This window comes from Bufo bufo, chromosome 11, assembly GCF_905171765.1.
Source record: "Bufo bufo chromosome 11, aBufBuf1.1, whole genome shotgun sequence".
NCBI classification, from domain to species: Eukaryota; Metazoa; Chordata; class Amphibia; order Anura; family Bufonidae; genus Bufo; species Bufo bufo.
The window spans coordinates 8,134,524-8,156,846 of record NC_053399.1 but is presented as its reverse complement, the minus strand read 5'-3'; the positions used below and the strand labels follow the sequence as shown (position 1 = coordinate 8,156,846).

At 42.3% G+C, this 22,323-nt stretch overlaps 2 protein-coding genes across 3 annotated transcripts in view; both read right to left on the bottom strand.

Annotated features, from left to right (window-relative positions):
- Nucleotides 1–114: 114 nt before the first annotated feature.
- Nucleotides 115–5,976, bottom strand: LOC120982403 (cholesterol 24-hydroxylase-like). The gene is made up of 11 exons (XM_040412523.1): nt 5,900–5,976; nt 5,662–5,800; nt 5,394–5,504; nt 4,801–4,957; nt 4,075–4,137; nt 3,924–3,996; nt 3,753–3,837; nt 3,408–3,518; nt 3,045–3,133; nt 2,878–2,944; nt 115–814 (listed from the first exon to the last, which is right to left on the bottom strand). Exons 2-11 carry the CDS (start codon nt 5,782–5,784, stop codon nt 656–658), a joined length of 1,038 nt encoding a protein of 345 aa, XP_040268457.1. The 5' UTR covers nt 5,785–5,800; nt 5,900–5,976; the 3' UTR covers nt 115–655.
- A 3,000-nt stretch (nt 5,977–8,976) lies between these two features.
- The window catches only part of LOC120982402 (cholesterol 24-hydroxylase-like), a 53,702-nt gene continuing 40,355 nt past the window's right edge, over nt 8,977–22,323 (bottom strand). For both annotated transcript variants that reach the window (XM_040412522.1, XM_040412521.1), the window contains exons 4-15: nt 17,039–17,109; nt 16,415–16,501; nt 13,985–14,123; nt 13,717–13,827; nt 13,124–13,280; nt 12,398–12,460; nt 12,247–12,319; nt 12,076–12,160; nt 11,731–11,841; nt 11,368–11,456; nt 11,201–11,267; nt 8,977–9,137 (exon numbers count right to left, since the gene is read on the bottom strand). In XM_040412522.1, coding sequence (XP_040268456.1) covers nt 8,979–9,137; nt 11,201–11,267; nt 11,368–11,456; nt 11,731–11,841; nt 12,076–12,160; nt 12,247–12,319; nt 12,398–12,460; nt 13,124–13,280; nt 13,717–13,827; nt 13,985–14,123; nt 16,415–16,501; nt 17,039–17,109 — 1,212 coding nt within the window. In that variant the 3' untranslated portion in view covers nt 8,977–8,978. The remainder of the gene's footprint in view (nt 9,138–11,200; nt 11,268–11,367; nt 11,457–11,730; nt 11,842–12,075; nt 12,161–12,246; nt 12,320–12,397; nt 12,461–13,123; nt 13,281–13,716; nt 13,828–13,984; nt 14,124–16,414; nt 16,502–17,038; nt 17,110–22,323) is intronic.

Sequence of the window (22,323 nt, the reverse complement as noted above, 5' to 3'; positions counted from 1 at the left end):
ATTCAACACGAGTTTTGTACATGGACTATCTGCTGCAGAGGCGGCAGTGTTATATGAAGAAAAGTTGAAGTTATTTCAAGCATTTGGTGTGCTCTTTAAACCTACTGTTTCCATAGAATGGTGCTAGAGGAATTACAGAGTAACAGACAGTCTGGTTAGACAAAAAAAAAAAAAAGTAGGTGCTCTCTTATAGGCAATAAGTTTACATGGGTATCATCTAACTACGTAATTGGCTTAAGCATTGTTATACAGTCCATACATCATATTGACACATCTTCATCATTGTTTAAACAGGCAGACTGAAGCAAAGGGAGGAGGGGAAGCGCTTGAAATAAGGAACAAGCAGGTTAAAGCAGCTACTTAAAAAAAATCATCTAGTTACACAGTCCTAAAGATACAAAATATAGAATGATATTCACATCTCTATCATTACCATACCTACATTCAGTATTTCTTTAGACCTTGGAATCTATACAATATGAACAACTTGCTGATTGGGTTTTTACTCATATAAAGTCGTAATACACTTTTATAGGCTCAAAAGTTAAAAACTATATATTTTTTTCCAGGCGGTGATCCTTTGCTCCATATTTAGAGCGGTCATATAATAAAGAACAAATCTAATGTCTGACTTCTGATGTCTTCATTTTTATTTTTATTTTCTGGATTTGTGCTCTGCTCGGGGTCTCAGTCTGCAGATCACACCATCCATAGGGCGCAGGGTCCCAGTGTCCAAGATCCTGAAGCTCTGTCCTTCCACCAGCTCAAACTCAAATCTTTGCAGGAGCTTGGCCATGACAACCTTTGCCTCCATCTGTACAGAGAGAACACAGACATGACATGGGGCAGGTTTTCACATTTGCACATCACTAGATTATAAAATGCATTTCTTCCCAATGATAATGCTTTGGTGACCTCCGCCCTCTGAGATTCTAGATGTGGAGTCTCCGCTATTTGTGGTACTTAGGATCTTGTCCTAACATAATGATATAAATCCCCAAATATTATTTGTGTTGAGCTCCAGGATATCATTCCCTTTTCCTGATACAGATCCCTCAAAAAGGATTACTTTTATAAAAATAGATAAATGGGTTAGAAGATGCCATTGGTGAATGTCCATGGGCTCCATAGAGCTCTTAGCCCTCATCTTTTTACTTGCCACTATCATTGGAAAATTCGAAAGCAATATCTGAAAAGAGCCCGGTATAGGACAGCGGTCAGAGACCAGCACTCCTGCGGAAGAAACTACCACTCCCAGCATGCAACTTGCTCGGCTGTTCTCATAACTCTCATAGAAGTGAATGGAGCGTGTTTGGAATTTCACAACAGGTGCAGTGCTGGAGGTTGCTTATCCCGGCATAGGAGATTTCATATATTGTGTATATGGTGTTTGTGTGCCCAGAGCATTCTTTTTATTCTTTGGTTGTGCCAGCATTACATGTTATTTTAATATAATTCAGTGTGAGAAATGAGTAACTTTTGTCATTTATTTTTTGCAATAAAAATTCTCCAATTGTGAGATATTCTCTTTAATCCATGGCAGAACGAGGGGTTTTAAATATAGCGCCCATTTGCGAGCTCAGCAGGCACCATAGCCGCTGGGTATTTGCTGATTGATCACAGACATGTAACTCTCTAGATGTTGTGGTCAAACGTGTCATAAATGTTGTCAGGGATTGGCCCCCCCATGCGGTGATCGGGGGAGCCATTCCTTCGCTGTGATGCACTGGGTCTCTCTGAAGAGACCCAGTGTATTAAAGCTATAGTTTATATGGACCTGGATTACTGGCCCTTCCCGAGGGTTGCGCTGTGTGTGCACCGCTACTCTGCCTGTGGACTACTCTCCATGGTGCTGGTGTTCCCCTCTCAAGACCTGAGGATTAGCTGGACATACTTACCTACATCCTAGTTGTGTGTCCTTGTAGCCTCCAAGGCAGTTGTTTGTGCCATTTTTGTTTCCAACAGGCTGGATGGCTGGCCGGAGATCACCACAGTGCCAGCTGGCATCCCTTCTCTACCTGGAGGCTGAAGGGGCGCACCGATGGGCAGGTCCTTTACATAGTGAAGCAGGGAGCCGTTCTCCCCCTGCTTCACCACTCAGCTGATCTTCATCACTACCCTACAGGCCTCACATTACGCAGCAGTGCCATGTGTGTGTGAGTGCGTCGGTCGTGCCGCTGCTGGGAACGACCAGATGGATGTGCCAATCATCGGGGAAGCAGGTAAGTATTTGTGTTTTGTTTTTTTCATGGACCTGGAGAGGACACTAGTGGCGAAAGGGGCACACAGAGAGAACATAACTACTGTGAGGGGCCATAAGGAGGACATAACTACTGTGAAGGGGCCACAATGTGGGCTTTAGTACTGTGTGGTAGCACTAAAGGGAAATGCCCTAGATTACCCTGTTATACATTGGCATGGCTCAGTCTTACAGGGCCAGCACAGTGCCCCCCTTCCTTATGAGATTATTTTTTTTGCTCTATCACCACATCGACCTTGTTCCGGATCCAGCGGACATCACGCCGAGTCCAGCAACACCCTGGATGAAGTAGGGCCAGTTGGTTCTTTCATTTATTGCAAGGTGTATTGGTACCACTGTGTACCCTATGATAGATTTTATTAGGGACTGGGTGAGTATAGTTATGCATTGGGCAGAGTTAGCGGAGTGGCTTAGTGTACAAAGAAATTTGGCGTCGCTGAGCTTTTCCCTCTATGTGAATTTGAGTGGCAATTGTACAGAACGAAGGGGGCACAATGCTGAATCCTTGCCGCGGGTGCAGGAAAGCCTAGCTACACTTCTGACTATATTATGTCTGATCTTCCTTTTTGTAAACAACCAAAGCATAACCCTTAAATTATTCCTTATGTTGCACTTACCTGAGCAAATACTTGCCCAATACATGATCGTGGTCCAAGAGAAAATGGAAAGTAGGCATAGCTAGGCCTGTATGTATAAAAGAAATAGTGATATATTCACAGGATTATATGACAGTGTGGATTATATTACGGTATGTATTATGTAACAGTATAGACGCTGCACTTACTTAGGAGCATCAGGGTGAAATCTGTCAGGATTGAAGACCAAGGGATCTTGATAATATTTCTCCATCCGACCCATGATGTAAGTATTTAACTGCAGGTAGAAGAAATCCTGGACATTATGAGAAGTCCTAATACTTTGTATGAAATCAGAAGTTCTTTATATTTCTTGAGCTTCGGTATAACAAAGACATTATTTTTTAGCTATTTAGCACAATTTGCAATTTTTTTTTCAATGAGATGAATTATCTATGTGACCCCTCCACCACTACTATCAGAAAGGCATGAAGAATTGTAATATTAGATCCTCAGTAAAATTAAGGAAACCTTGTCACTCCTTGATGACGTCATGTCAGTCCACCACCTACCATAAGAGTTGTTCCAGGAGGAATCCTCACCCCTTCGATGACCATTTCCTTCTCTAGGACTCTTGATGTCCCAGGGGCTATTGGGTACAACCTTAAGGTTTCCTTTAAGACCTGTAGGAAAAAGAAAATTCAGTTTTGTTTGAAATATATAAAGTAGGTTTGGTCTTCATTCTTGTTAGTGAGAACTTGACAGCAGTTGCATGCTGGACAAAACCCAGTCAGGCAACTCGAAGGAATTTGTGTTCTTCCTGGGATTTGTGTGCTAATTGTGTTCCAAGGAAACTAGATGGTACTTTGTGTAGAGCAGCCATAAATCTATAAAAGCTATTCTATTGTTAGCAGGACCTGGGACAGATACTGTAGTTTTCCAAGATCTTCATATTCAATGTCTCTTTTGGAGCCAAGAACTTCATCCACTTCAGTCTGGACTCTGAGGAATGAGGAATATTATCAGAATGGCTATTAATATAATGGTAGAAATATAAGGGTCTGGATTGATAAATGAAGTTGTTTTACCTTGTCAGGATCTCCGGGTTTCGTGCTAATTCCATCACAGCGAAGGATAACTGGTTGGCCGTTGTTTCTTGACCTGAAACAATTTGCAGATAGAGGTAAGAGAGGGACAGACAGACGCAGGCAGACAGACGGACAGAGATAGATTACTAACCTGCAACAAAGAATGTGACAAAATTATCTATTAAATTCTCTAGACTGCAGCCATCTTCTATCTCTGGAAACAAAAATGGAAAGAGATGATGAGACTCTAGAAAAAATTCACATTGGATGTATGTCAGCCAAACCCAAGACAAGCTGGCCATCTAGTGTGAATGGGGCTACCAGATTTCAACAGCCCCCCACATGTGCACACAGAACAGAGTCACGAATGAATGTGTATAAGGGGATCTGGAATAATAAAGGTCGGCTGAACGCTTGTGTCTGGCCAGCCTTAGAACGTTCTTCTTTATACAGTATTTGTCTATCTTGCTAGTGCAGCATCACTGTATTCTGAGGCTCCCAACAGCTGGAGTCTCCTGCATGATCAGTAAGAACTTATGGGGTCATTTATTGAGACTGGTGTTTTAGATGCCGGTCTTAAGACCCCTTGCGCTGGCGCATAATGTGTCTAAGTTATGTAGAGGTGCCGGCTTCTACATAAGTCAGGCGCATCCACCGCCAGCCTAAATCTACCCCCTTGATTTAGATAAATTTCTATGCCTAAAACAGGCATAGAAAATGATAAATGAGACGGGCCAGCTGAGCCGCCCCCTTCTCTGACCCTTTTTTTAGACCAGTTGCAGATTCGGTCGAAAATCCCCTTTGTGACAGAATCTACGACAGACATACACGCACAATCCTTAATTTCTACACAACCGTCTTCATATAGTGGACATACCGGCTCCTTTAAGGATCTGTGTGAGGATATCCATAGGAATGTCTTCTCCATCCTGAATCGCCTTCCTTCTTTGTAAAATACATTCTCGTCCGGTTTCCCTGAGGAGTTTGACACTCTCTTTGACTTCTCTGATAAAAGCCTGCTTTCCTGGCATATACTATAAAAAGGACCACAAGTAACTAAGCGTGTGGTCTGCACAAAGTATCGTCAGCTGGAGTATGGTTATATCTGTTCATCATATCATCCTCGATTCCAATTATACATGCTTATTACACCCCAGGAGGTGTCCCCCTGCAATCAATCTGTGGCTGAATCTGCAGATGTTTAATTTCTCTGCAGCGCCACCACAGGGGAAAGTAAGTATTACACATTGAGTATTGAATTCAGTGGGCTGACTATGTAAAGCGCATACACACTGGGTCCCGCAGAGTGCGAAACGCTCTTGGTATTAACAAATAAGAGTCCTGAACAAGGACCCACTCTATTAACCCTTTGTTTTAATATGGGTCTTTTAAATAAGGCAACCCCTTTAATGACCATATATGTTTGTCTCCTCACTGACCTTTGCAGTAGTGACACTGGAGAATACATACCTGCACTAAAGGATTCCGTGTCTCAACCATTCCTCTCATTACAGTTGTGATGGCTTTGGTGAATGGTGTCTGATCATCGTGAAGGGAGTTCAGCTCCATCCCAAAAGCAGCCTGGTCAATGCAATAATAATCAATCATATTAAACATTTCCAAAGATCCATGTGTATTACGAGAGGTTTCCCGCTTTTATATAAGTAACTGTAATTCACAATAGTGTATAATGAAAGGGTCAATGCACGTGGTGCCTGTAGGGTGCACTGCCTATTACCTTGGCTATGACGTCCAGTGTGACCCTACCCATCATATCGTGCATCCCAACCTGACATTTTCCATCTGCCTTATCTCCCAGTATGTCCATCAGGTCTTCTGCTGTTTCATTGAACGTTCCCATTAATCCGATCAGATAGCTGCAAAATAGAGGAACATCATTGAATTCTGAAGTCATTGAAACTTTAGACCCTGATGAGTTACTTAAGGGGAATGTGTCACCTATATTTTATTCTTACCAGTTACCAGATGGTGATAAATATTCCTATTTTTTTATTTATTCTGTTGTTATTTTCAAATTTTTTAGTCTGAGGTCTGGAGATGACTTTGTTGACTTCTACGAGAGAATGTTGTGGACATGCTCTGTGACCTGTGCAGAGGTCATTGTGCAGGGAGGGAGAGAAGGTTAGCTGTGACATCACCTACTGTGAAATGTAAAAACAATATCAGATATGAAGGGTGCAGTGCCCGGAGAGGTGACAACCAGCCACTCTGCCAAGGTATTAAAGTACAGGCCTGGCGCTCTTAAGGCTAAGGTCAAATGTGGCAGATCATTTTCTGTGCAGAATCAGCGGCAAATCCATGTCAATTCCACAAAGAATCCATGAAATATGCTTGTGCTACACGCAGATGCTGTCACTGATTTAGTCGTGTATTCACAGCTGATCTCACTCCACTGTTTTGCAAAATATGAAGTCCATGGGAAGATCTGCAGCTTTTCTGCACAGGACTGAACATGCTCTGATCTTCATGCATAATTTTTCTATTGCACGAGGATGCAGCAAATTCTCAATCCAACCATTCCCCACTCAGCCTTCCTGCTAAAGACATATGTGGATGAACACACGTGTAAACACATATAAACTACATTTACATTTATGATTTGTAGCTATTAAAAGCTTTAAAAAAAAAACTAAAAGGTATGTTCATTAGTCATAACATTTACATATTGTAAAATAGTCAAACAGGGCGGCGGTGACAGATTTCTTGTCAGACAACAGAATCAAAGTCCAAACTGATGCTTTATTTTATGACACTCCGGCAATTTACAGGCAACTCCAGTTATAATTCACTGGGTACGGTGTAGATCCAGCATCACAAAACAGAAAATCAAAGAAAATCAACTCCGGCGTCTCTAGCCAGCAAGGCAGCCAGCTTCCCAGACGTCTTCCAGGCATAGCTCCCCCTGACTGACAGCCTGGGATGTACCTTTATTTCCCCCCTAACGATCCTACAACTGAGGATCCCTCAAGTTAGGGGAAAACCTGCCCTGGAATGGCGGTGGACTGGGACGGTCCCACTACCAAACCTACCTTCATAGTCCAAATAAAATCCAGCCCTTCAACATTTAACAAAACTGTCTCAGCAACCTACACCTTGCTGAAACTACTTTATCTTTTCTGGATTTGCTTACCTCACCCAGTTGAGGAACCTGGGTGAGATATACAACCATTCCAAGACTTTTCCATACACTTTACAACAATATATTTCTGTTAAAGTCGCTTTTAATTAAAGCATTTAAGATACACTCTGGTGCTCTAAATCGAGGTACCCCAAGGGGTTAATATCCACGCGTGTTAGAGACATACGCTGACACAAAAGCAGACAAGGTCTTTTTTACAATTAGTAAGGCAGTTTATACATATTCGGGGGGGGGGGGGGGCTTTCCCCTCTGAAGCTCAGGCCATTATTTAAGAAGGAAATGAAAATAAGATAAGACTTGGGTTCTGCTCAGTATGCACTTACTTTGGTATGTGAACTTAATGTAAACATCTGTGTGTTAGTGCCATCTTGCAATGGCGTCTAAGACCTGTCCTAGGTTTCTAATATAGCTTGTGTGTTTATACAGCTAGACCTGCCAATAACCTTAATACAGTTCCTATGTTTGTGTGTTAAAGACAAAAGCAGAGTTATTTACAGTGACTTCATGTTTGAATGTCATGTAATAGTTATATTTTGTGTCCACAGAAGCAGAAAAAGATAATGTGCCTTTAAGTTTCATTATGTAATGTAAGGTAAGCTCAATGACACAGCAGACACAACAGAAAGCATAGAGTTAAACTTTTGTTGCTAATCAGGAGTCTTGACCAATCCTAGCTAGCCTCACACAGCCCAGGAGTTTTGACCAAACACAGCCAGTCTCACACACATCCTGTGTGGGAAATCCCCCTCGCAGGAGCTGCTGGAATCATTATTCACCAGAGAGAGGAGCTGAACAGATACACACTCCACTAAGAGCTGTGTTTTATGGAAGCAAGAGTCCAAAATAGGTATTTAAAACAGTTATATAATGTTCCTACTGTTAATATAGTGATTAGAACTGTATACTGAACTGTTTATATGTATGTTTACTTACAGTTCCACCAATTGCATAAAAACAAACTATTGAGCCATAAAATCATACAATCCAAACAAATTGCATACAAATGCGAACTGCTCATACCAGATCATAAGCAATTGTATAGAGCAAACTGCAAACCAAGTACAGCAAGTGAACTATTGTTTAACCTCAGATATACCTCTCAGAGATATCATAAAGTGCTTAAATAACTTAAATTGAGAGTACAGATACTCGAGAGAAATATATCCAACATTTTATGTTGAATGACAAGATTGAACAGTTGAACCACCATCTTATGCCTACCGCCATTTTATGAATCTTTATTCAACACGAGTTTTGTACATGGACTATCTGCTGCAGAGGCGGCAGTGTTATATGAAGAAAAGTTGAAGTTATTTCAAGCATTTGGTGTGCTCTTTAAACCTACTGTTTCCATAGAATGGTGCTAGAGGAATTACAGAGTAACAGACAGTCTGGTTAGACAAAAAAAAAAAAAAGTAGGTGCTCTCTTATAGGCAATAAGTTTACATGGGTATCATCTAACTACGTAATTGGCTTAAGCATTGTTATACAGTCCATACATCATATTGACACATCTTCATCATTGTTTAAACAGGCAGACTGAAGCAAAGGGAGGAGGGGAAGCGCTTGAAATAAGGAACAAGCAGGTTAAAGCAGCTACTTAAAAAAAATCATCTAGTTACACAGTCCTAAAGATACAAAATATAGAATGATATTCACATCTCTATCATTACCATACCTACATTCAGTATTTCTTTAGACCTTGGAATCTATACAATATGAACAACTTGCTGATTGGGTTTTTACTCATATAAAGTCGTAATACACTTTTATAGGCTCAAAAGTTAAAAACTATATATTTTTTTCCAGGCGGTGATCCTTTGCTCCATATTTAGAGCGGTCATATAATAAAGAACAAATCTAATGTCTGACTTCTGATGTCTTCATTTTTATTTTTATTTTCTGGATTTGTGCTCTGCTCGGGGTCTCAGTCTGCAGATCACACCATCCATAGGACGCAGGGTCCCAGTGTCCAAGATCCTGAAGCTCTGTCCTTCCACCAGCTCAAACTCAAATCTTTGCAGGAGCTTGGCCATGACAACCTTTGCCTCCATCTGTACAGAGAGAACACAGACATGACATGGGGCAGGTTTTCACATTTGCACATCACTAGATTATAAAATGCATTTCTTCCCAATGATAATGCTTTGGTGACCTCCGCCCTCTGAGATTCTAGATGTGGAGTCTCCGCTATTTGTGGTACTTAGGATCTTGTCCTAACATAATGATATAAATCCCCAAATATTATTTGTGTTGAGCTCCAGGATATCATTCCCTTTTCCTGATACAGATCCCTCAAAAAGGATTACTTTTATAAAAATAGATAAATGGGTTAGAAGATGCCATTGGTGAATGTCCATGGGCTCCATAGAGCTCTTAGCCCTCATCTTTTTACTTGCCACTATCATTGGAAAATTCGAAAGCAATATCTGAAAAGAGCCCGGTATAGGACAGCGGTCAGAGACCAGCACTCCTGCGGAAGAAACTACCACTCCCAGCATGCAACTTGCTCGGCTGTTCTCATAACTCTCATAGAAGTGAATGGAGCGTGTTTGGAATTTCACAACAGGTGCAGTGCTGGAGGTTGCTTATCCCGGCATAGGAGATTTCATATATTGTGTATATGGTGTTTGTGTGCCCAGAGCATTCTTTTTATTCTTTGGTTGTGCCAGCATTACATGTTATTTTAATATAATTCAGTGTGAGAAATGAGTAACTTTTGTCATTTATTTTTTGCAATAAAAATTCTCCAATTGTGAGATATTCTCTTTAATCCATGGCAGAACGAGGGGTTTTAAATATAGCGCCCATTTGCGAGCTCAGCAGGCACCATAGCCGCTGGGTATTTGCTGATTGATCACAGACATGTAACTCTCTAGATGTTGTGGTCAAACGTGTCATAAATGTTGTCAGGGATTGGCCCCCCCATGCGGTGATCGGGGGAGCCATTCCTTCGCTGTGATGCACTGGGTCTCTCTGAAGAGACCCAGTGTATTAAAGCTATAGTTTATATGGACCTGGATTACTGGCCCTTCCCGAGGGTTGCGCTGTGTGTGCACCGCTACTCTGCCTGTGGACTACTCTCCATGGTGCTGGTGTTCCCCTCTCAAGACCTGAGGATTAGCTGGACATACTTACCTACATCCTAGTTGTGTGTCCTTGTAGCCTCCAAGGCAGTTGTTTGTGCCATTTTTGTTTCCAACAGGCTGGATGGCTGGCCGGAGATCACCACAGTGCCAGCTGGCATCCCTTCTCTACCTGGAGGCTGAAGGGGCGCACCGATGGGCAGGTCCTTTACATAGTGAAGCAGGGAGCCGTTCTCCCCCTGCTTCACCACTCAGCTGATCTTCATCACTACCCTACAGGCCTCACATTACGCAGCAGTGCCATGTGTGTGTGAGTGCGTCGGTCGTGCCGCTGCTGGGAACGACCAGATGGATGTGCCAATCATCGGGGAAGCAGGTAAGTATTTGTGTTTTGTTTTTTTCATGGACCTGGAGAGGACACTAGTGGCGAAAGGGGCACACAGAGAGAACATAACTACTGTGAGGGGCCATAAGGAGGACATAACTACTGTGAAGGGGCCACAATGTGGGCTTTAGTACTGTGTGGTAGCACTAAAGGGAAATGCCCTAGATTACCCTGTTATACATTGGCATGGCTCAGTCTTACAGGGCCAGCACAGTGCCCACCTTCCTTATGAGATTATTTTTTTTGCTCTATCACCACATCGACCTTGTTCCGGATCCAGCGGACATCACGCCGAGTCCAGCAACACCCTGGATGAAGTAGGGCCAGTTGGTTCTTTCATTTATTGCAAGGTGTATTGGTACCACTGTGTACCCTATGATAGATTTTATTAGGGACTGGGTGAGTATAGTTATGCATTGGGCAGAGTTAGCGGAGTGGCTTAGTGTACAAAGAAATTTGGCGTCGCTGAGCTTTTCCCTCTATGTGAATTTGAGTGGCAATTGTACAGAACGAAGGGGGCACAATGCTGAATCCTTGCCGCGGGTGCAGGAAAGCCTAGCTACACTTCTGACTATATTATGTCTGATCTTCCTTTTTGTAAACAACCAAAGCATAACCCTTAAATTATTCCTTATGTTGCACTTACCTGAGCAAATACTTGCCCAATACATGATCGTGGTCCAAGAGAAAATGGAAAGTAGGCATAGCTAGGCCTGTATGTATAAAAGAAATAGTGATATATTCACAGGATTATATGACAGTGTGGATTATATTACGGTATGTATTATGTAACAGTATAGACGCTGCACTTACTTAGGAGCATCAGGGTGAAATCTGTCAGGATTGAAGACCAAGGGATCTTGATAATATTTCTCCATCCGACCCATGATGTAAGTATTTAACTGCAGGTAGAAGAAATCCTGGACATTATGAGAAGTCCTAATACTTTGTATGAAATCAGAAGTTCTTTATATTTCTTGAGCTTCGGTATAACAAAGACATTATTTTTTAGCTATTTAGCACAATTTGCAATTTTTTTTTCAATGAGATGAATTATCTATGTGACCCCTCCACCACTACTATCAGAAAGGCATGAAGAATTGTAATATTAGATCCTCAGTAAAATTAAGGAAACCTTGTCACTCCTTGATGACGTCATGTCAGTCCACCACCTACCATAAGAGTTGTTCCAGGAGGAATCCTCACCCCTTCGATGACCATTTCCTTCTCTAGGACTCTTGATGTCCCAGGGGCTATTGGGTACAACCTTAAGGTTTCCTTTAAGACCTGTAGGAAAAAGAAAATTCAGTTTTGTTTGAAATATATAAAGTAGGTTTGGTCTTCATTCTTGTTAGTGAGAACTTGACAGCAGTTGCATGCTGGACAAAACCCAGTCAGGCAACTCGAAGGAATTTGTGTTCTTCCTGGGATTTGTGTGCTAATTGTGTTCCAAGGAAACTAGATGGTACTTTGTGTAGAGCAGCCATAAATCTATAAAAGCTATTCTATTGTTAGCAGGACCTGGGACAGATACTGTAGTTTTCCAAGATCTTCATATTCAATGTCTCTTTTGGAGCCAAGAACTTCATCCACTTCAGTCTGGACTCTGAGGAATGAGGAATATTATCAGAATGGCTATTAATATAATGGTAGAAATATAAGGGTCTGGATTGATAAATGAAGTTGTTTTACCTTGTCAGGATCTCCGGGTTTCGTGCTAATTCCATCACAGCGAAGGATAACTGGTTGGCCGTTGTTTCTTGACCTGAAACAATTTGCAGATAGAGGTAAGAGAGGGACAGACAGACGCAGGCAGACAGACGGACAGAGATAGATTACTAACCTGCAACAAAGAATGTGACAAAATTATCTATTAAATTCTCTAGACTGCAGCCATCTTCTATCTCTGGAAACAAAAATGGAAAGAGATGATGAGACTCTAGAAAAAATTCACATTGGATGTATGTCAGCCAAACCCAAGACAAGCTGGCCATCTAGTGTGAATGGGGCTACCAGATTTCAACAGCCCCCCACATGTGCACACAGAACAGAGTCACGAATGAATGTGTATAAGGGGATCTGGAATAATAAAGGTCGGCTGAACGCTTGTGTCTGGCCAGCCTTAGAACGTTCTTCTTTATACAGTATTTGTCTATCTTGCTAGTGCAGCATCACTGTATTCTGAGGCTCCCAACAGCTGGAGTCTCCTGCATGATCAGTAAGAACTTATGGGGTCATTTATTGAGACTGGTGTTTTAGATGCCGGTCTTAAGACCCCTTGCGCTGGCGCATAATGTGTCTAAGTTATGTAGAGGTGCCGGCTTCTACATAAGTCAGGCGCATCCACCGCCAGCCTAAATCTACCCCCTTGATTTAGATAAATTTCTATGCCTAAAACAGGCATAGAAAATGATAAATGAGACGGGCCAGCTGAGCCGCCCCCTTCTCTGACCCTTTTTTTAGACCAGTTGCAGATTCGGTCGAAAATCCCCTTTGTGACAGAATCTACGACAGACATACACGCACAATCCTTAATTTCTACACAACCGTCTTCATATAGTGGACATACCGGCTCCTTTAAGGATCTGTGTGAGGATATCCATAGGAATGTCTTCTCCATCCTGAATCGCCTTCCTTCTTTGTAAAATACATTCTCGTCCGGTTTCCCTGAGGAGTTTGACACTCTCTTTGACTTCTCTGATAAAAGCCTGCTTTCCTGGCATATACTATAAAAAGGACCACAAGTAACTAAGCGTGTGGTCTGCACAAAGTATCGTCAGCTGGAGTATGGTTATATCTGTTCATCATATCATCCTCGATTCCAATTATACATGCTTATTACACCCCAGGAGGTGTCCCCCTGCAATCAATCTGTGGCTGAATCTGCAGATGTTTAATTTCTCTGCAGCGCCACCACAGGGGAAAGTAAGTATTACACATTGAGTATTGAATTCAGTGGGCTGACTATGTAAAGCGCATACACACTGGGTCCCGCAGAGTGCGAAACGCTCTTGGTATTAACAAATAAGAGTCCTGAACAAGGACCCACTCTATTAACCCTTTGTTTTAATATGGGTCTTTTAAATAAGGCAACCCCTTTAATGACCATATATGTTTGTCTCCTCACTGACCTTTGCAGTAGTGACACTGGAGAATACATACCTGCACTAAAGGATTCCGTGTCTCAACCATTCCTCTCATTACAGTTGTGATGGCTTTGGTGAATGGTGTCTGATCATCGTGAAGGGAGTTCAGCTCCATCCCAAAAGCAGCCTGGTCAATGCAATAATAATCAATCATATTAAACATTTCCAAAGATCCATGTGTATTACGAGAGGTTTCCCGCTTTTATATAAGTAACTGTAATTCACAATAGTGTATAATGAAAGGGTCAATGCACGTGGTGCCTGTAGGGTGCACTGCCTATTACCTTGGCTATGACGTCCAGTGTGACCCTACCCATCATATCGTGCATCCCAACCTGACATTTTCCATCTGCCTTATCTCCCAGTATGTCCATCAGGTCTTCTGCTGTTTCATTGAACGTTCCCATTAATCCGATCAGATAGCTGCAAAATAGAGGAACATCATTGAATTCTGAAGTCATTGAAACTTTAGACCCTGATGAGTTACTTAAGGGGAATGTGTCACCTATATTTTATTCTTACCAGTTACCAGATGGTGATAAATATTCCTATTTTTTTATTTATTCTGTTGTTATTTTCAAATTTTTTAGTCTGAGGTCTGGAGATGACTTTGTTGACTTCTACGAGAGAATGTTGTGGACATGCTCTGTGACCTGTGCAGAGGTCATTGTGCAGGGAGGGAGAGAAGGTTAGCTGTGACATCACCTACTGTGAAATGTAAAAACAAAGCAAAAAAAGAACCAGTATTCCAGCACTGTCAGTAGGGACATCGATCATAGTAAGTATAGTAGAAATATATTTATTAATGTCAACGCTTTTCGAGGGCTAAAAGTCCTGAAGAAGAGGGCTTTTTGCCCTCGAAACGCGTTGACATTAATAAATATATTTCTACTATACTTACTACGATCATTGTCCCTACTGACAGTGCTGAATTAGTGCTTCCTTTTTTGCTTCTTCTTCACGTTTGATGTTACCCCGGTATTCGTTCTATCAGTGCGGGCAGGAACCCAGGCAGCAGTGCAGTAACCCGGTCTGCTGGTCAGACAAACCAGCGAAGTTCTTATGGTTGTTGTGACTCCTCACAACAACTTCTGGTAAGCGTAATATATTACTGAAATATCATATACTCTGAGACAACACCACACATGAGGCGCTGCCTCTTGTCTCTTTCTTTCTTTTGTGCGTCACCTACTCTAAATGATCCTGTGTTATCTGTACAGAGCTGTCCCCTGTCGTTATAATCCTGCCTGTGATGATAATGAGATGATTGATGAGAAGTGATCTTAAAGGGCTTCTGTCACCCCATTAAACCGTTTTTTTTTTTCTTTACTAATAATCCCTACACTGCGATCTCATCATACATAAGCTAATTAATGATTTTCGTTCAGTAGAATTTGTTAAAAATCGATTTTTATAATATGTAAATTACCTTGCTACCAGCAAGTAGGGTGGCTACTTGCTGGTAGCAGCCGCATCCTCCGATGGTAATGACGCCCCCTCTGCTTGTTGATTGACAGGGCCAGGGAACGGAATAGTTCTCTGCTGGCCCTGCCTGTTTTGATTCAATATCTGGCGCCTGCGCCGCGGCCGTACCGCTCTTCAATCTGCGCAGGCGCACTGAGAGGCGGCCACTCGCTCGGCCGCTCCATCCTCAATGCGCCTGCGCCGATGACGTCACATCTACACCCGGCGCAGGCGCATTGAGGAGCGAGCGCCGAGTGAGTGGCCGCCTCTCAGTGCACGTGCGCAGATTGAAGAGAGGTACGGCCGCGGCGCAGGCGCCAGATATTGAATCAAAACAGGCAGGGCCAGCAGAGAACGATTCCGTTCCCTGGCCCTGTCAATCAACAAGCAGAGGGGGCGTCATTACCATCGGAGGATGCGGCTGCTACCAGCAAGTAGCCTCCCTACTTGCTGGTAGCAAGGTAATTTACATATTATAAAAATCGATTTTTAACAAATTCTACTGAGCGAAAATCATTAATTAGCTTATGTATGCTGAGATCGCAGTGTAGGGATTATTAGTAAAGAAAAAAAAAAAACGGTTTAATGGGGTGACAGAAGCCCTTTAACAAAACAGGAAGAGTCAGACTATTATGAGGCGCAGTGGGAAAAAGGCAGGATTTCAGGATTTAAAAAAAAAATAAAAAATGCTGTAAATAGTAACATGGAAAATTAAAAATAAATACTTAAAATTCTTTAAAGAAATATGTTTAGAAAGGTTGATTTAAACAATCGGTCATTTTCCAATTATACCTACTCTTTAAATGGGTATTCTGATTTAGGGAACCCATTTTCCTTGATTAGGGGCCCTCATTTGCTATTATTTTCCAGAGTGAAAAATGGCTATACAAAAACGTCTCTCACTCCGGAAGGGATGCAAGGTAATTGAACACTTGCTGATAGTTTCCCAATTAATCACAGCTGATTACTGCCAGACCCAGCAGCAGAATGTCCTATGAGGGTCCCCTGCAACAATAATTGTCCAAAAAGTACAAACCCTTTAAGTAACCAAACACCACATAATCTTTATTGAAGGGTATTAGAAGTTATCTTAGCTTTTCAAAATGTTTTGCCAATAGTACAAATGCTTAACCCTCTGCCATATATACAGTCATATTTTTATTTGTCCTTTCTTCTCCCTATCCTGGTTCTCCCATTTTATACAGGACCCTGCACCATCTTGTCACTTGATTAGTTACACAGCTTCTTACGTTCTGCTGAATGCTGGATCCATCATCCTCCTCTGTTTGTGCCAGTGGTCATAGTCTCGATCTGTCACTAAACCCTTTCCCAGGAACCTATAAAGGGAATAAAAATACTAAAAAACCTGTAAATCTCTGCACCAAATACTATTACAGTTCAGAAACAAATTGTAAAATCGATTTACAGCCATATACAATGTATTCAGAAAGTCTGCAGAATCTTTGACAAAGAGACTTAATTTTTTTTTTTACTTAAGTACAAGCAGGAACATGAAAAAAAAATTGACAAAAAGTGAAAGGCTCTGAAGACTTACTAAATGCGCTGTATCTAGAGAGATATTGTAGAATTCTAAAGTCTTAGAGATTCTCTTAGCAAAAAGTTAATAGGTGGCACCAATGACTGTCCACAGCATCCCATACCTCCTCCACAGCTTTCAGCTGAATGCTTATTTGTGTTTTTTGTTTGTTTTTTGGCTACATTGAAGCCGCTGGTTTTCTCAGATATTTTAATGGAGGATCAATAAAGGTGAACATTTTATCAAGAAAAGACAGCTTCAGAGCTGGATCTTTGTTTGTTGTACTAAATATAAAAAATGGTTGCAAAGGTGAGCATCCCCTTTAAGCCATTGTTACCTTGTTCCAAACAAAGTTTCAACACGTTCATAGAATTTATCTTTGGCATATTTTGGTGACATCAAGAATTCCTGTGGAAAAAAGCCAAAAAATAAAATGAACGTGATTAAAAGATGAGAGAAGAAAAATATCAAGTCAGATCTGTTCTGTGTGATGATTCTCTATTATGAGGATCAGGCCCTGCTAGTCATAAAGGAGCAAAACATACCGTATCCAGTTCTTGTGCCCTAGGTACAGTGGTGCAGAGAGAACTAGCTGTGTATATATTTACAGTCAGGTCCATAAATATCGGGACATGGACACAATTCTAACATTTTTGGCTCTATACACCACCACAATGGATTTGAAATAAAACAAACAAGATGTGCTTTACCTGCAGACTGTCAGCTGTAATTTGAGGGTATTTACATGCAAATCAGGTGAACGGTGTAGGAATTACAGCAGTTTCCATATGTGCCTCCCACTTGTTAAGGGACCAAATGTAATGGGACATAATAATAATCATAAATCAAACTTTAACTTTTTAATACTTGGTTGCAAATCCTTTGCAGTCAATTACAGCCTGAAGTCTGGAACGCATAGACATCACCAGACGTTGGGTCTCATCCCTGGTGATGCTCTGCCAGGCCTCTACTGCAACTGTCTTCAGTTCCTGCTTGTTCTTGGGGCATTTTCCCTTCAGTTTTGTCTTCAGCAAGTGAAATGCAGCTCAATCGGATTCAGGTCCGGTGAGTGATTTGGCCATTGCAGAACATTTCACTTCTTTCCCTTAAAAATCTCTTTGGTTGCTTTTGCAGTATGCTTTGGGTCATTGTCCATCTGCACTGTGAAGCGCCGTCCAATGAGTTCTGAAGCATTTGGCTGAATATGAGCAGATAATATTGCCCGAAACACTTCAGAATTCATCCTGCTGCTTTTGTCAGCAGTCACATCATCAATAAATACAAGAGAAGCAGTTCCATTGGCAGCCATACATGCCCACGCCATGACACTACCACCACCATGCTTCACTGATGAGGTGGTATGCTTAGGATCATGAGCAGCTCCTTTCCTTCTCCATACTCTTCTCTTCCCATCGCTCTGGTACAAGTTGATCTTGGTCTCATCTGTCCATAGGATGTTGTTCCAGAACTGTGAAGGCTTTTTTAGATGTCGTTTGGCAAACTCTAATCTGGCCTTCCTGTGTTTGAGGCTCACCAATGGTTTCCATCTTGTGGTGAACCCTCTGTATTCACTCTGGTGAAGTCTTCTCTTGATTGTTGACTTTGACACACGGACACCTACCTCCTGGAGAGTGTTCTTGATCTGGGAAGGGTGTTTTCTTCACCAGGGAAAGAATTCTTCTGCATCCACCACAGGTGTTTTCTGTGGTCTTCCGGGTCTTTTGGTGTTGCTGAGCTCACCGATGCATTCCTTCTTTTTAAGAATGTTCCAAACAGTTGTTTTGGCCACACCTTATGTTTTTGCTATCTCTCTGATGGGTTTGTTGTGTTTTTCAGCCCAATGATGGCTTCACTGATAGTGACAGCTCTTTGGATCTCATCTTGGGAGTTGACAGCAACAGATTCCAAATGCAGATAGCAGACTGGAAATTAACTCCGGACCTTTTATCTGCTCATTGTAATTGGGATAATGAGGGATGAACACACACCCGGCCATGGAACAGCTGAGAAGCCAATTGTCCCATTACTTCTGGTCCCTTAACAAGTTGGAGGCACATATGCAAACTGTTGTAATTCCTGCACCGTTCACCTGATTTGGATGTAAATGCCCTCTAATTAAAGCTGACAGTCTGCAGGTAAAGCACATCTTGTTCGTTTCATTTCAAATCCATTGTGATGGTGTATAAAGCCAAAAATGTCTGAATTGTGTCCATGTCCCAATATTTATGGACCTGACTGTATGTATACATTTGTGTATATACAGTGCCTTGAAAAAGTATTCATACCGCTTGAACTTTTCCACATTATTTCAAGTTGCACCCACAAACTTAAATGTACAATTATGTGTGAAGAGAAAAGAAAATTATACATGGTTTTCAAAATTGTTAATAAATAAAAATCTGAAAAATGTGGCGTGCATTTGTATTCAGCCCCCTGTACTCTGATACCCCTAAATATAATCCAGTGTGACCAACTGCCTTCAGAAGTCACTTAAAGGGGTTCTCGGGGAATTAAGAAAATGAAAATACTTAAATATTACTTTAGTGTAAACATATACTAAACAAATACATTGCATTAGCTATAATGATTCATTTTGTCTAGGGATCAATCATTAGGAGAAATAAAATGGCCGCCGTCCTATTAGTTCACACAAAACCTGTTCTAATTACACAGCAGGACAAGTTACTTTACAACACTGAGCTAAAGAGCTGCCTCATCCTGCTCACTGCTCTGCCTGTCAGGGATTATGATCCTGAATACAGCTAATAAGATCTTCAGCTGAATCTCTGTAGGAATGGAGTTAATGAGGAGACATGAAGTGCAGAGAGGACGGACAGGACAGGTAATGTGGGACTGTGGTAATGGAGACTGCATACAAGAGCTGCTGCTACACCCCCACTATACTCTCTGTGCTTCATGTCTCCTAATGAACTCCATTCCTACAGAGATTCATCTGAAGATCATATTAAACTATATTCAGGATCATAATCCCTGACAAGAGAGGAAGATGGTGCAGCTCTTTAACTTATCCTCACATGTAATTAGGACAGGTTTTGTGTGGACTACTAGAATGGCGGCCATTTTATTTTTCCTAATGACTACTCCCCTGACAAAACGAGCCATTATAACTAATGAAAGGTATTTGGTAATATACACTGCTCAAAAAAATAAAGGGAACACTTAAACAACACAATGTAACTCCAAGTCAATCACACTTCTGTGAAATCAAACTGTCCACTTAGGAAGCAACACTGAGTGACAATCAATTTCACATGTTGTTGTGCAAATGGGATAGACAACAGGTGTAAATTATAGGCAATTAGCAAGACACCCCCAATAAAGGAGTGGTTCTGCAGGTGGTGACCACAGACCACTTCTCAGTTCCTATGCTTCCTGGCTGATGTTTTGGTCACTTTTGAATGCTGGCGGTGCTTTCACTCTAGTAGTAGCATGAGACGGAGTCTACAACCCACACAAATGGCTCAGGTAGTGCAGCTTATCCAGGATGGCACATCAATGCGAGCTGTGGCAAGAAGGTTTGCTGTGTCTATCAGCGTAGTGTCCAGAACATGGAGGCGCTTCCAGGAGACAGGCCAGTACATCAGGAGACGTGGAGGAGGCCGTAGGAGGGCAACAACCCAGCAGCAGGACCGCTACCTCCGCCTTTGTGCAAGGAGGAACAGGAGGAGCACTGCCAGAGCCCTGCAAAATGACCTCCAGCAGGCCACAAATTCGCATGTGTCTGCTCAAACGGTCAGAAACAGACTCCATGAGGGTGATATGGGGGCCCGAAGTCCACAGGTGGGGGTTGTGCTTACAGCCCAACACCGTGCAGGACGTTTGGCATTTTCCAGAGAACACCAATATTGGCAAATTCGCCACTGGCGCCCTGTGCTCTTCACAGATGAAAGCAGGTTCACACTGAGCACATGTGACAGACGTGACAGAGTCTTGAGACGCCGTGGAGAACGTTCTGCTGCCTGCAACATCCTCCAGCATGACCGGTTTGGCATTGGGTCAGTAATGGTGTGGGGTGGCATTTCTTTGGAGGGCCGCACAGCCCTCCATGTGCTCGCCAGAGGTAGCCTGACTGCCATTTGGTACCGAGATGAGATCCTCAGACCCCTTGTGAGACCATATGCTGGTGCGGTTGGCCCTGGGTTCCTTCTAATGCAAGACAATGCTAGACCTCATGTGGCTGGAGTGTGTCAGCAGTTCCTGCAAGACGAAGGCATTGATGCTATGGACTGGCCCGCCCGTTCCCCAGACCTGAATCCAATTGAGCACATCTGGGACATCATGTCTCGCTCTATCCACCAACGTCACATTGCACCACAGACTGTCCAGGAGTTGGCAGATGCTTTAGTCCAGGTCTGGGAAGAGATCCCTCAGGAGACCGTCCGCCACCTCATCAGGAGCATGCACAGGCGTTGTAGGGAGGTCATACAGGCACGTGGAGGCCACACACACTACTGAGCCTCATTTTGACTTGTTTTAAGGACATTACATCAAAGTTGGATCAGCCTGTAGTGTGTTTTTCCACTTTAATTTTGAGGGTGACTGCAAATCCAGACCTCCATGGGTTGAAAAATTTGATTTCCATTTTTTAATTTTTGTGTGATTTTGTTGTCAGCACATTCAACTATGTAAAGAACAAAGTATTTCAGAAGAATATTTAATTAATTCAGATCTAGGATGTGTTATTTTTGTGTTCCCTTTATTTTTTTGAGCAGTGTATTTATAATGAAGTAATATTTGAGTATTTTCATTTTCTTAATTCCCGGAGAACCCCTTAGTAAATAGAGTCCATCTATGTGTAATGTATTCTTGGTATAAGTCCAGCTGCTCTGTGAAGGGCTCAGAGGTTTGTTAGAGAACATTAGTGATCAAACAGCATCATGAAAACCAAGGAACACAACAGACAGGTTAGGGAAAAAGTTGTGGAGAAGAGTAAAGCAGAGTTAGGTTATAAAAAGAATATCCCAAGCTTTGAACATCTTATGGAGCACACGGAGCACCTAAACTGACAGCCCAGGCAAGGAGAGCATTAATTAGTAGCCAAGAAGCCTATGGTCACTCTGGAGGTGCTGCAGAGATCCACAGCTTAGGTGGGAGAATCTGTCCACTAGACCAGTGTTTCCCAACCAGTGTGCCTCCAGCTGTTGCAAAACTACAACTCCCAGCATGCCCGCACAGCCAAAGGCTGTCCGGGAATGCTGGGAGTTGTAGTTTTGCAACAGCTGGAGGCACACTGGTTGGGAAACACTGCACTAGACAACTATTAGTTGTGGACTCCACAAATCTGGCCTTTATGGAACAGTGGCAAGAAGAAAGCCATTTATGAAAGCAAGCCATAAGAAGTCATGTGGAAAAAAGGTGCTCTGGTCAGATGAGACCAAAGTGGAACTTGGCCAAAATATAAAATGCTATGTGTGGCGAAAAACTCACCCTACACATCACCCTGAACACACCATCCCCACTGTGAAACATGGTGGTGGCAGCATCATGCTGTGGGGAGGCTTTTCTTCAGCAGGGACAGGAAAGCTGGTCAGAGTTGATGGAAAGATGGATGGAGCTAAATACAGGGCAATCTGTAAGAACAACCTGGCTCCAAAAGACTTG